At 43.7% G+C, this 13092-nt stretch overlaps 1 protein-coding gene and 1 long non-coding RNA gene across 6 annotated transcripts in view; one reads left to right on the top strand and one right to left on the bottom strand.

Annotated features, from left to right (window-relative positions):
• The window catches only part of LOC125634296 (uncharacterized), a 56155-nt gene that overhangs the window by 34036 nt on the left and 9027 nt on the right, over nt 1-13092 (bottom strand). The gene's annotated exons all lie outside the window — the stretch shown is intronic.
• Nucleotides 1-13092, top strand: part of AK9 (adenylate kinase 9) — a 241372-nt gene that overhangs the window by 221233 nt on the left and 7047 nt on the right. For all 5 annotated transcript variants that reach the window (XM_048844821.2, XM_075126637.1, XM_048844820.2 and 2 more), the window contains 5 exons: nt 2955-3151; nt 3805-3974; nt 6072-6170; nt 6250-6352; nt 7648-7762. In XM_048844821.2, the coding sequence (XP_048700778.2) occupies nt 2955-3151; nt 3805-3974; nt 6072-6170; nt 6250-6352; nt 7648-7762 (684 nt within the window). The remainder of the gene's footprint in view (nt 1-2954; nt 3152-3804; nt 3975-6071; nt 6171-6249; nt 6353-7647; nt 7763-13092) is intronic.

The following is a 13092-nucleotide window of genomic DNA, read 5'->3' as shown; positions in this document are numbered from 1 at the left end:
TTAAAACAAACAGAAGGATGTACTTCTTCACACATCGCACAGGCAAACCTATGGAACTCATTGCCAGTGGATATTATGAAGTATAACTGGGTTTAGAAAAGAATTAGGTAAGTTCATGGTCCATCAATGGCTATTAGCCAAGATGGTCAAGGATGCAAACCCATGTTCCAGGTGTCCCTCATTAAACCAACGCAATTTAAAGCATGGATGTTCTAAAATCAATTTAAACCTGAATTATATCTGTTTAGTTTGCACCTTTAAATTTACTAATGCAAGCTAAACTGCTATTACTGGTTTTAAACTGATATAAGGATATCCACAAAAAGAGTTTGCATCAATTTAAGTAAATCAGTTCTTAAACCAGTTTAAGTTAATCTGGTGCATCTTCTCTGTGTGGACAAGCCCCCGATGCATTTTTCCAGTGTAGACAAGGTCTACAGACTTGTCCCCACTTTGTCACAAACTAAAAGTTTGTGTAGACAAGCCTTAAGAGACCACCTCTCTCACCTTGTGACATGTTATCACTGCTGAGATCAGCAGAGTTGGTTGAGCAGGAGCCCAGTTAATATGAAAGGGAGTTGCGATTAAGATGTTCTCCAGTAGGACTCCTTAGCACCTTTTGGAATTTGCTTCCTTACCTCTCACCCCTTGGTACAAAGTAGCCTGAGTTTGTTGATCTTCAGGATTTGCTGAAGGGCTTATTTCCTTCCCAACTCCTCAAAAATTTCCTCTTTAGGGTGTTAGGTACTGGGGTAGAATCTGTTTGGGGGTTGAAGTTTTGTTTATATTTTTTGTGATTGCCATTGTATAGTGGGAGCCACTGGAAGAGACCATTTATTCTGTTTATATATTTGAAATACTTATTAAGGACGCTCAGTCCAGGACTGATGCTTTGTTTTATAAACTAGTATAAATAAAAATACGTTTATAAACACAGAAAATTCAGAATTAGGGTTAATCTTACAAGGATTGTTTTTTGCAGTGCTGTTGTAGCCGTGTTGGTCCCAGGATATTAGAGAGACAAAGTGAGTGAGGTAATATTGGACCAACTTGTATTTGCGAAAGAGACAAGCTTTCGAGCAACACAGAGCTACACGGAGGTCCTGAGGAAGAGCTGTGTAGCTTGAAAGTTTGTCTTTCACCAACAGAAGCTGATCCAATAAAAGATAGTACATCACCTACCATGTCTCTCAAAGGTTTTGATTTTTTATCCAGTGTACACTCAGCCTTAATAAAATTTTTGTTTGTCTGGGAATTTCTTTCTTTTTAGTTTTTTTGGGGGGTGGGGAGGAGTTGGTGAGGTTGGAAAGCAAGGAACTAGGAGTCATAGGAAGGCAGGAAACAGAAGCTTTACTTGGTCCTTGGCTCCTTAGCAGGCCTCTGTGAGTTAGATACCTCAGATTCCTCAGGATCCATATGCTGATTCCTCTTTTCCTACTAGCTGGTAAGAATTCTGTTGCTATCTGCCACTCTGTGAAGGCATTACAGATTCTGCTCCTGGTGAAGTACAGAAGCATCTTCCAAGATCTGTTTTACCAGAGGATGGAATTTGATAACAACTTGTCTCTGCAAGTCCTGCCTCCACTCCCTGGCAATGTTCCCTCTAATTTTTGACAGGCTGTGTGTGCAAAAAAACCTTTCTGTGCAAATTGTTGTGCTTCTGTGCAAGTTTCCATGTGCATGGGGTTTAGGATCTGTGTGCATGCACATACACGCACAGCTTAGAGGGAACAGTGCTCCCTGGCTTCTTCATGGAAGAAGACTGCGTGGATGGGAGGGGTGAATGGGAGTGCTTACTATTTGGGAGTGTCATGAGTACATTGATTCTATCTTAGTTTTTAAAGACTGCATGTATACAAAGCATCCATGTACAATCTTCACACTTTTATTAAGTTTACATACATGAATAAATAAATCCATGGCCTCTCTGAGGGGATAATCCCATTTAGACAAATCTGCTGGCAATAGGGAGGATAAGAGCTGGTGCCTGAGATCCAGGAACACAGAAGCAGAGGAGAGATATTTTCACTTCTTCCAAATGTAACTGCGGGGTGAGTGATGTAAGTGGCAAACTAACATAATTTGCATTGATTTGGTATTAGTATGAGTACATAACAAATGTTACTTAAATTGATTTGTTGTTCTGTGGGGACAAAATTGCTATTCTTTGGGGATCAAATTCAGTACTGGCATAAACTGACACATTTTAGTTGTTGAGTTATCTTACACCAGGGTTGAGTTTGGCCACAGCTGTCCTTGAGGATGGTGCAATGTAAATTAGAATGCTTGTGGAGGAAAGACGTGCTGCCTTATTTTACGTCCTCCTTTTGCTTTTCCTGTTACAGCCTCATATTGGCACCCAAACTTCAATCGTCTAAACTTCAGTCATAACCCAAATAATATTTAATTCCTCTTTAATCTATAATTTGAACATTAGACTTTTAAAATATAAATTGGATTTTCTTAAATATTTTATTCCAAGAGATCTTGAATAACTCTGTTAGCTAGACCCTCAAGTTTGTAAGACTGGGGTGAATAAATGAGAGTTTTTATCACATCCTAATTTAAACTTCTTTTCACTTATGTCGAGAAATCAAATGACAATTTAAATGTTCCTTTGCATCAGAGGAATGAAACAGTACACCCGTAATGCAAAACTACCTCAAAAAAAGTTGATTCATAAATTAACTGTGGAGGATCCTGCAACATTAGCTATTGTATTTCTTAAGTAATTGCTAAAGAAAAGATTACCAAAATAAATTAATAAAATATTTTGCAACCTAGTTACTTTAATAATCAAATTATTTATAAAGATTGCCAGTTTGTGATTCTCATCATTGAGTATAAGCGTTACATTTCCACAATGGATATAATCCTCAAAATGGCAACATTTTGTACTGCATGTGAAAAATGTTGAAATTTTACAAAATAACATTTTATTCTATTATCGACAGGAAAAGCAGCCAGTATTGCTGATTTATGTATCACACCACAAGAGTTGCAGTCTCGGCTGGGAGAATTTGGACAATACTGTCCTGTCAGCATCGCAGAAAAGGGTGAACTGGTTGACTGCTCTGTAACCTCATCACTGCAGTTTGCAGCAGAGTTTCGAGGACACTATTACAAAATGGCTTCACAGGAGGAATTGAATGTGAATATCCAAGGGCCTCAATGGCCTCAGCAAGGGTGGGATAGGAGGAAGGGTGGCTTTACTAGGAGCAGAGCCATCCCTATCCATACGCAAAGTACGCAGCTATGTAGGGCACCAGGAAATTTGGGGCACCAAATTTCCTGGTGCCCTGTGCATGCTACTCCAGCTCCTGCTCTGCTCCAGCCACGCCCCCACTCCGCCCCCACTCCACCCCCTCCCCAGCCCCGCCTCTTCCCACCCCAGCCCCACCCCCACTCCCACTCCCCTGAGGACTGCTGAGGGCCGGGCCTACACTCACCAGCGGTGGGAAGTGCAGTGACCCAGACCCAGCTGCGCCGCCAGTGAGTGCTGGGGGTCGGTTCCCCCCAAGCCAGGGTCCCCTCCCCCCCCGCAGAGGCCTGGAGCCAGCCCCCTTCCCCCCCGCCACGGAGACCTGGGGTCAGCCTCCCCCCCAGCCCCTGAGGCCTGGGGCCCCAGAATAGCTGGGGATGGCCCTGACTAGAAGCAGGTACTGCACCTGTGAAAGGTAGGGAAGTAGCAAGAAAGAGCAGAAGAGCCAGAATGCAATAAGCCACATCTTGTGTAGCTTGTATAATGTTTATATAATGCTCTGTTTATTTTGTAACAAAAAAGTTTATTTTCTCTTACTACAGAGATTCTTGAATGCACCAGAGTTGTATGTGCCACCATTAGCACCTCATCCTCTTCCCTCACCAGATATGCTACCAAAGAAACTGACAATGGCAGAAGTAAAGGCCTTATTCCCTAAAAAGGCTGAAATGCAAGGATACTGTCCAGTCACTTACCTAGATGGAAAACAAAGGTAAATCCTTACATTTCCCAGAATATTTGTTTAAAAAAAAAAAGTACCCTGAAGAAGTACTGCTTTTCTGTTTTCAACGGGAAAACCAATTACACTCTTTACACTGTGCCCCTGCAAAACTTTTGTAAAATAAACTTTTGAAACCCACTTGGCTTCGGGCTTCATTATGAACCTGAAACATTGAAGAAATTGCATAAAACATGAAGTGGGCTAAACCAGCATAGATTTGCGTTTCCCCAAAAAAGCCAGAGTTCCTGCTTCTGTTTTTAGCTACTGTCTAGTGGGGTCCAGTAGCCTTCTGTCCTTCATCCCTTCTGATATTTTCACAGAGCAGCCTGTGAGACTGCTCCAATCTTTTTCTTGTATGGTGGGTGAATGGGCAGCCAGAGGCCATCTCTCCCCTTCTCAAGATCTATAAGTGTCTTTTAGGGATTGGTGACATGACTGGTCCTTTTGCTTTCTGCAGTAGTGGTAGTTAAAAACTCTTCTTTAGCTGCTGTTGATGCCACATTAGCCCTCATTCTTAGGCTGAAAGATATCCTACTTATTTGAAATTCTGTTAACATGGGTGTGCTCTGAAGTATTTCTAATGAGCAGAATGAGGTAAGGTCAGCCAGTGGAGCATCCTCAAGAGGACCAGCTTCTACACACCTCCTGCCGACGAAACAGGTGGAGAGCAAACAGGTTTGTTATCCCTCCAAAGATCTTAACTGGAGCTAAGGAACAGACCTACTAGCAGGCCCCCTGCAACAAGTAGAGAAGAGAGTTGAGCAGATGATTACCTATTGAAGACTTTGGGGGATAGATTGTGGAAGGTACTTATACTGTAAGCTTTTTGAGGCTGGGACTGTTTCTTCTTTTGTATCTTGTACAATGCCAAGCATATTATTGTCACTTAATACATAATAGATAAGGCTAAGCTTATGTCACAGAGGTCATGAAATCCGTGACTTCCAGAGACCTCTGTGATATTTTCCGCTTCAATCCCGGGGTGGTGGAGCTGGAGCTGTCAGCCAGCGGGGTACCGGAGCTCAGTTGCCACAGGCAGCAGGGCCCACTACAGCTCCCAGCCATTGTAGGGGTGGTAGGGGGAAGCCCTGCAGCTCCCAGCCTCTCCAGGCGGTTGGGGGAGGACTCTGGAGCTCCTAGATACCGTGAGCGGCAGGAGCCTCCCCGCTCCCAGCAACCACATTGGGGCCCCCACAGATCCCACCTGCTGTGGGTGGCAGTGGGAACCTCAGCACTCAGCCACCATGAGTGGCAGGGGGCCCATGGATCTCTGAGCCACCAAGGGTGCCTGGGGAACCCAAGAACCACAGCAACGGTGGGTGCTGGACCCCCTCCTCCCCATTTTGTCACAAGTCAGGAACAGGTTTTCCGTGAATTTTTGTTTATTGCCAGTGACCTATTCCTGACTTTTACTAAAAATAACCGTGACAGAATCTTAACCTTAATAATAGATCATATAGGACTCCCTCCCATACCTTTTCTAAAGATGGCTAAAAATAAGGGTGAGCTTGAGCCTTTTGGAGGGGAGTAGGTTCTGTGAGGTGAGGATCTCTGTAGCCTTATTTTTGATTGTGACAAAACTTGCATGGTTTGAATGGTTTCAACCAAGATTTACTTCAGGTTAATTATTCAAAATGGCACCCAAATCTCAGACATTCTAAGAAGATACAAATTGAGCCAGCAGTATCACACAATAAGGTCACAAAGCTTTCCTAAAAAGGTAGCTGGGCATTCACTCATTGTGAGGAAATCCATGGTTGGGGTAGAGCCAACATAGCCAGCTCTAGATCACCTCTTCTCAGCTTCAAAGATTCTCATCCAGAGAAACAGTCCCTGTAGGAGGCTGTTTACAGGCAAGTCTGGAGTAGGGCCCATGTTCATTATTGAGGCAATATACCCAATTCAAATTTTGAACTACGAGTAGCTCTGTCAGTCGTGGTGGGAGCATGAACCATCATACCCAGTTGTTTTTGTAATTAGTAGAGCTATTGGATCAGAACAGTCCCAATTTTTAATGTATTTAAATAGCACAAGTGATACTTCATATTCCTTGTAGATATGTACTTGTTCCTTGTTCTGTCTTTACAGATACGAAGCCTTGGTACCTGGCACCATTGAATATTCTGTGGAATATCGAGATAAGCTATATATTTTTGAAAGTGAAGAAAAACTCCATAAATTTATGAGGTGAATTTATTATCTTTTATTTTAACATTTAATCATTTCATATTTTCTGTCTTGAAAGCACTTAACTTCTGTATCTTAGGTTACCAGAAAAGTACTGGAATCAGAAGCTTCCACATAAACTCCCTCCAATAAAGGAACCAGTTCTACTTACTGCTCTTCCCCTGACTGGATACCTTGAACAGGCTAGTTTTTGCTTCTTTAATTTAAATTAATTTTAAGTGACAATATAGGATCTATGTCTTCTGATTTTTGCTTTTTATTTTAAATTGTAATATTAATCTTGATTTTATTAATAGAAATTCAGTAAAGATCAGGGTAATATATATACTTACAGTTAAGAGAGGATAATACTGGTAGTTTAAAAAATGGCAGCTGTTTGAAGCTATTCGGAGATTTGTAATCTTAGAACAGTCCTGGGGAAGATTAATTAATGGGCAGTATCCAGGTGAGGCGATCAAAGATATATGATAAACTGCAGAACAATGTAATAAAATTTATCCCAAGGTTCCTCCATTTATCTTATGGCTCTCTAATTTATCACAGAGTTAAAACTACTAATACATTGTGCTTTTGTGTAAAATACATATGGAGCTAGTATCCATGCCCATTCAATTTGTCACAGGCCTATGACCATATCATCTGCCCCCTAATCCATCTTTGCATCCACTAATCCATTGTAGGTGGGATGTGCAGGTGGTATGACCTTTGTACTGCTCTAATATTGGTGCTGCTTGGTGCACAGAGAGCTGCTGTAACTTATGCCAGCCTTTAACGGTGATGGAGGACCAAGGATGCAAAGGACAGGCATGGTGTATGGGCATTCCTGTTTGTTGCTGTTTCATTTATATTGCAGTTGCACTTAGGGGTCTTAATCATAGCGTAGTGCTGTTCTGTACAAACACATAACAAAAACATAGACCCTGCTCCCAGAAGCTTGCCTTCTTTTCCATGCTGTGTTGGCAACAAGGAGAGTATGTGACATAAGAATCTCTGTTTTGGCTCTGTGGCATTGGAGGATCACCCTTGCTCTGGGGTGATCCTCTGAAAGTTAAATTGGGTTCATGAGCTGAGTATGATGATAGTACAGTAGAGGATAGAGCAGCTACACTGCACTAGCAGGTATGGCCATGCATGTTCATATACATATGTTTGCACACACTCTCACATAAAACTTACACGGTGTTGCTAATAGTATGGCAACTTGCCATGGGAAAGTGTTATTAAAATAAATACTAAACAGGCATTTTCTTTTCTATAACATATGGATGGAAAAGATAACTATTTAGGGTCTGACCCTACTCCTGTTGAAGGCAATAACAAAACTCCCATTTATTTAGATGCTCAGACACCATGGTATATCAACACTTATACAGATAGACTTAAGTGACAGCAGGATCAGGCCTTTAATGTATTTTTGGTGTACTGTGTTCAAGTCCTTGCTTCACGGCTTTTTAAAAAAAAATTTCTATTTCTTCAGGGGATAGCAACTGCTCTAATAAAAGCTATGAATGAAGTGGGCTGCTTAAAGCCAAAGTTTCCATTCTTAAGTGTAAAAAAAACTGCTCTGCTGTTTGTGGCCTGTCATTTAAAAGGTATGGTAAAATGTGCTATAGTAATAGCATTAATTGAATATATGGAATGAATTCTTTTATTTAATATTTTTAGATTAAAAATGCAATCACTGACTCATCTGATTTCCCCATTCTTCTGAAGTCTGATTCTTTAAAAAATAAATACTATACATAGCATAGTACATATAAACAAGTTTTTGGCAAATATATAGGGCACCAAGGTGAAAGAGGTGTTAATAGGCCCCCCAAAAAATATTGTGAGACTCTAATATTACTTTATCACCGCACTAGGGAAATCCCCCTCCTCACAATTAACTAGTTTTAGAACACAACAAAAAAAATTGCTTTTAAAGCTAGCTGGAGCTGTAGTGTTTTGGGCAACCTGAACCATTTTTAAAACTGGTTGGAGTCACTGTAATAAAGGATGCTGAAAGATCAACTTAACACATTTATCTGACCTACACCAATTTCCAGAAAAGAATCAACCAAAATATCAGTGCAGGATCTAACTGTTTTTAAACTGGTTTAGTTGAAACAGATTTTAGATTCACATGGAGCATTAGTAGCTCTAAGGCCAGCTCCATAACATAAATTCACATACTGATCCACTAAATTAGATCTAGTTATGATACAAAAAGCTGCATCAGTAACTTTCTAGGTAAAGACACAGGTCAAATGTACACAATGATATAATTAGAGCTTTTAGCAGCCTTTACCATAGTCAAGTGTTGTTGACCTGCTAGCTTGTTTGTGATGTCACTGTGGAAAATTTCAAAATGTATGAGTAAGGCTGCGAGTCTGTCAAGGAAGTCATGGATTCTGTGACTTTCCAGGACCTCCCGTGACTTCTGCAGCTGCAGCAGCTGGTGTGGCTGACCCCAGGGTCACCCAAAAAGCTAGCCCCAGAGCCAGCCAGACCAGCTGCTCCTTGGGTGGCCACGGCAGCTGGCCCCGGGGCTGCCTGAGCAGCAGCAGTCCCGGTGGTGACCCTGGAGCAGTGGTGCCAGGGGCCACCCCGGAGGTTGTCAGAGCAGCGGCCCTGAGGGCCTCGGAGCAGCGGGTGGTGGGGGGTAGTCAGCCCCAGGGCCACCTCCCCCCCACCCCACTTCCAACAGCAGCAGTCCAGGGCCCTAGGAGCAGCTAAGATTTAGTCAGTGGTATTTATAGTAATAGTCATGGACAGGGCATGGGCTGTGAATTTTTATTTATTGTCCATGACCTGTCCATGACTTTTACTAAAAATACCCATGACTAAATCTTACCCTTATTTATGGGCTGTTATACCACCAGTATGCTGATGATTTTCAGTTCTGCATCTCATTCTTATTGAACCTACGTTCTTTAGGATCTCCTTGCTTTCCCAGTAGATAAATACAATCCTTAATGAAAGTTAGCTGACTTAAACTCAGTTCACAGAAGATTGAAGTAATATTTGTTGATAGAATAAAACATCTTTTGGTATTGACAGGTGTAAGGACTGCTTTCGACACTTAGGGAGTATGCCCAAATTTTGTCTCAGTTGTTCATATCAGCTTATTATTTGACTTTTCACTGCTCCTGGATAGACAGGTGACTAGGGTGGCCTAAAGAACTTTTCATCTGTAGCCAGCCCAGAGAGGACAAGCTCTCTTCTCCAGTGTATTCAGGAGTCTAACATCTCCCTGGTTTGTGACTGAGCTGTGCCTTCTGTGCAGAAATAGGAGGCGGTTCAGTGCTGTTGCTAGCGGACTCTGGGCAAGACCACATCCTTTACTTCCACTCACCAGAAGTCTTACCTGTGACAGAGCAATATGTTCAGTGGTTCAGCTCTCCCCTGCCTTTTGTTATTTTTAACCTCTTGCATTCCATGGGGTTTTTTTTAGGTAATGACAAGTTTATCTTCTCTATCGGGTTCTTCACATACTTTGTGTCTCCATGGAGCTTTCAGAGCACTGAGGTCTTCTCTAATAGATGAATTAACAGTTTACTAGTCCCAGTCAGGGAGCCAACCTTGTAAAACTTTCTTGGCCACCTGAATAAAATTCTTCTTGTGCATGGATAAGTAGCTTGACCCTAGAAATCTCAGAATCCTAGACATCTTTTGTTATATCCAAAACTGGATAGAATTGCATCTCAAATCTGGGTAAATCTGGTGGGGGGGGCGGTTTGAAGATGTAGTGGTGGTTCCAATGAGAAGTCAAGGATATGTCTTGACCCTCAGGAGTGTGCAATGAGCTGGAACAACAGAATCCCTGATCAACCACCTATGAGCCTCAAGGGCCATTAGATGCCTTATCACTAGTTTGGAGAGCCCTGTGACTATCATCCCAGAGTGGGACCTGCATTAGGTCTTACAGACTCTTGCTTTATCATTTTTCAGTTCTTCTTTGAGTGATTGCACATGTGCATTCCACTCTTGGTGTCTGTGTGCTCAGCACACCGGCACTGGAAACTTTTTCCCTCTGCGGTACCCATTTGGTGGCTTGAGCTCCCCCTCCTGGCACATGGCACTATGTGAAGGTATAAAGGGCAGAGCCATCCTTAGTTCTCAGTTCCTTCTTACTGCCCACAATTTATGTTGGAACTCGGTTCTATGCTGGAACAATTCTTCTCTCAGCCTTTGTGTAACATACTGTATATTGTGACAGGGTTGAGCTAGATGGCTATAGGAGAGTAACAGAAGGCAGATATATTAGCCCCAGTCTAAGTAGGTCCCTTTTCCCTGGGTAAGGTAACAGGGAAGGTTTTTTGAACAATCAGGAACTTTCTGGAGACAATTAAGACAGGCAGATTAGAACACCTGAGCCAATCAAGAAGCTGCTAGAATCAATTAAGGCAGGCTAATCAGGGCACCTGGGTTTTAAAAAGGAGCTCACTTCAGTTTGTGGTGTGCGTGTGAGGAGCTGGGAGCAAGAGGCGCTAGGAGCTGAGAGTGAGAACGCGGACTGTTGGAGGACTGAGGAGTACAAGCATTATCAGACACCAGGAGAAAGGTCCTATGGTGAGGATAAAGAAGGTGTTGGGAGGAGGCGATGGGGAAGTAGCCCAGGGAGTTGTAGCTGTCGCACAGCTGTTCCAGGAGGCACTCTAGACAGCTGCATTCCACAGGGCCCTGGGCTGGAACCCTCAGTCGAGTTCGGGCCCGGGTTCCCCCCAAATCCTCCCAACTCCTGGTCAGATGCAGGAGGAGTCGACCTGGACTGTGGGTTCACAAAAATGGCCAAGTTGAGGGCTGCCGTGAAGCTCCAGGGCGAGCAAATCCGCCAATAAGCGCAAGACCCACCAAAGTAGAGCAGGAACTTTGTCACAATATATATTGTTAGTCTAGCTCTTAGTGTTAAAAATAACATTTTTTTGGACTTGTCATTTCCTTGTTTGGGGTCTTTCTATTCATGGTACCAAGGTATGCCCTGGTCACCGGGTGCTTTTTACTCCAGGCCTACGCCAGTTAGCAACCTGCACAATAGCTTCCTAATGTGCTTGGGAGAGGCACCCATGAACACTGGGGTGCCAGAGTTCAAGCCTAGGATGAAGAAGGGTAGGAAGGCCAGGCTGTAATTCCTGCTGATGGAAGCAGTGTTCAGCACACAGTCAGTCATCCCAGTCTGACCCAGTGCTGAGTGCTGCAGCTTCAGTGAGAAGTGCACTTCCTGTGTTAGCAGAATCCTGGCACCATTCTCCCTTGCCTTTACTGAGGAAAAAGTACAAGGCTTCCAGGGGAAGATCTGCACCCTCTAAGTCTGGTAAGATAGTCAAGGAGTTGAATAGAGTGCACCTGAACCCTAAGCACTCCGACAAATGTGTGTCTAAGTCAGCACAGTCGGTTCCAGCACCACAAGGGGCATTGTCGAGGGCAGAAGAGGCACCATCAACTTCTTCAGCACCGCAACAAAAGACCACCTCAGTGCCAACTACTCCAGAGGTGTTTGCAGTGGCAAGGAACCTGCTTTGTCTTTCTGTGCTGGTGTCCCTGTCCTTACAAGAGTCTGGTCCCCCAGCAAAGCTGCCAGTGATTCCAACACCAGTACCACAGTTGCCCACTTCCCAGACAGGCAGTGCCATCCCAGGGAAAGCCTGCTATGATGGCATCACTCTGCCCATCACCTGGCTCACAACACAAGCCCCCAAAACCAAGAGGATAGGCTCTGCCATGGTCAGAGAAAAGAGAATTCTCCTTGTCAGACTCAGGGGTGGTGTCATACGTGTCTCAACCCTGAAGCAGTACCTGCCGGTCTTTGCCCAGATCCTCTCTTCCTACTTACCAGCAATGGCACCTCCCATGGGAATGTGGCCAGGATAATGGAGCCCTGTCCCATTTCAGTGGCCATTTTGGAATCCATGGGGGTTTCCCACAACATTCAGATCTTCTCCAGACTGTATATACTCAATGCTCTCATTTAGAAGGCCTGAGTCTATGCACCGAACCGCTCCATCTCCAGAGTTTGGTACCGGGCCCAGTACTGAGCATCAGGAAGAGGCTCCAGTGCCAGAGCAACAGCCCGCAGAGGAGATTCTAACTCTCCCACTCTTGGCTTCCTCTTCATCCTCGGCAGATGATGCTGTTTTGTCTGGAACAGTGTCGCAGGGTGCCGTATTGCGGAAAAGCAAAATGGGAGTGGGGGGTTGATGACTCAAATGCCTAGTAGCTAGCGTTATTACAGCTGCTCTTGCCTTCTGGGCAGCGCGGCCAAGCAGTCCCAGGTGGGCCAGTGTGGGGTAGATACACCCCATCACAAACAATTTTACCTCCTCCTAATGACTTTAAAGTTTACCAGGAGTTGCTAAATAGAGTGGCTGAAGACTTAGGTGTGTATAGGTCAAAGAGGTCAGGGAATCTTCACATCATCTGGTTGATTTTTTATCATCAGTGTTTCCCTCTAAGGTAGCTCTGCAATTAAAAAATTAATAGTAGAGCCTATAAAGGCACTGTAGCTGGCTCCTTCATTATCTCCCACCTCAAAAAGGGCAGAAAGAAAATATGATGTACCCTATCAAGGTTTTGAGTACCTCTATTCTCACCTGCCACCAGGCTCATTAGCCATGACAGCAGCTAATGAGAGAGAGTGTGTCAAGAGCATCAGGCTGCCACGGCCAACTCAAAGAATACTAAAAAGATGAATGTATTTGGCAGAAAAAATTATTCAACAGGGAGTTTGCAGCTGTGTATCACTATCCAACAGGTTCTGCTGGGACTGTATGATTTTAATGTATGGGGCTCCATGGAAAAGTTCAAAGAGCTACTTCCAGAGAACGCTAGACAGGAGTTCTCTTCCCTAGTCAATGAGAGAAGACTAGTCATGAGAACATCACTGCAGGTGGGGCTGGACACAGCAGACTTGGCAGCTAGAACCATGCCTTCTACAGTGGCCATG

The sequence above is a fragment of the Caretta caretta genome, chromosome 3 (genome assembly GCF_965140235.1).
Source record: "Caretta caretta isolate rCarCar2 chromosome 3, rCarCar1.hap1, whole genome shotgun sequence".
In the NCBI taxonomy this organism is placed as follows: Eukaryota; Metazoa; Chordata; order Testudines; family Cheloniidae; genus Caretta; species Caretta caretta.
The sequence above is the reverse complement of the archived record's forward strand: the minus strand, read 5'-3'. Positions and strand labels throughout refer to the sequence as shown.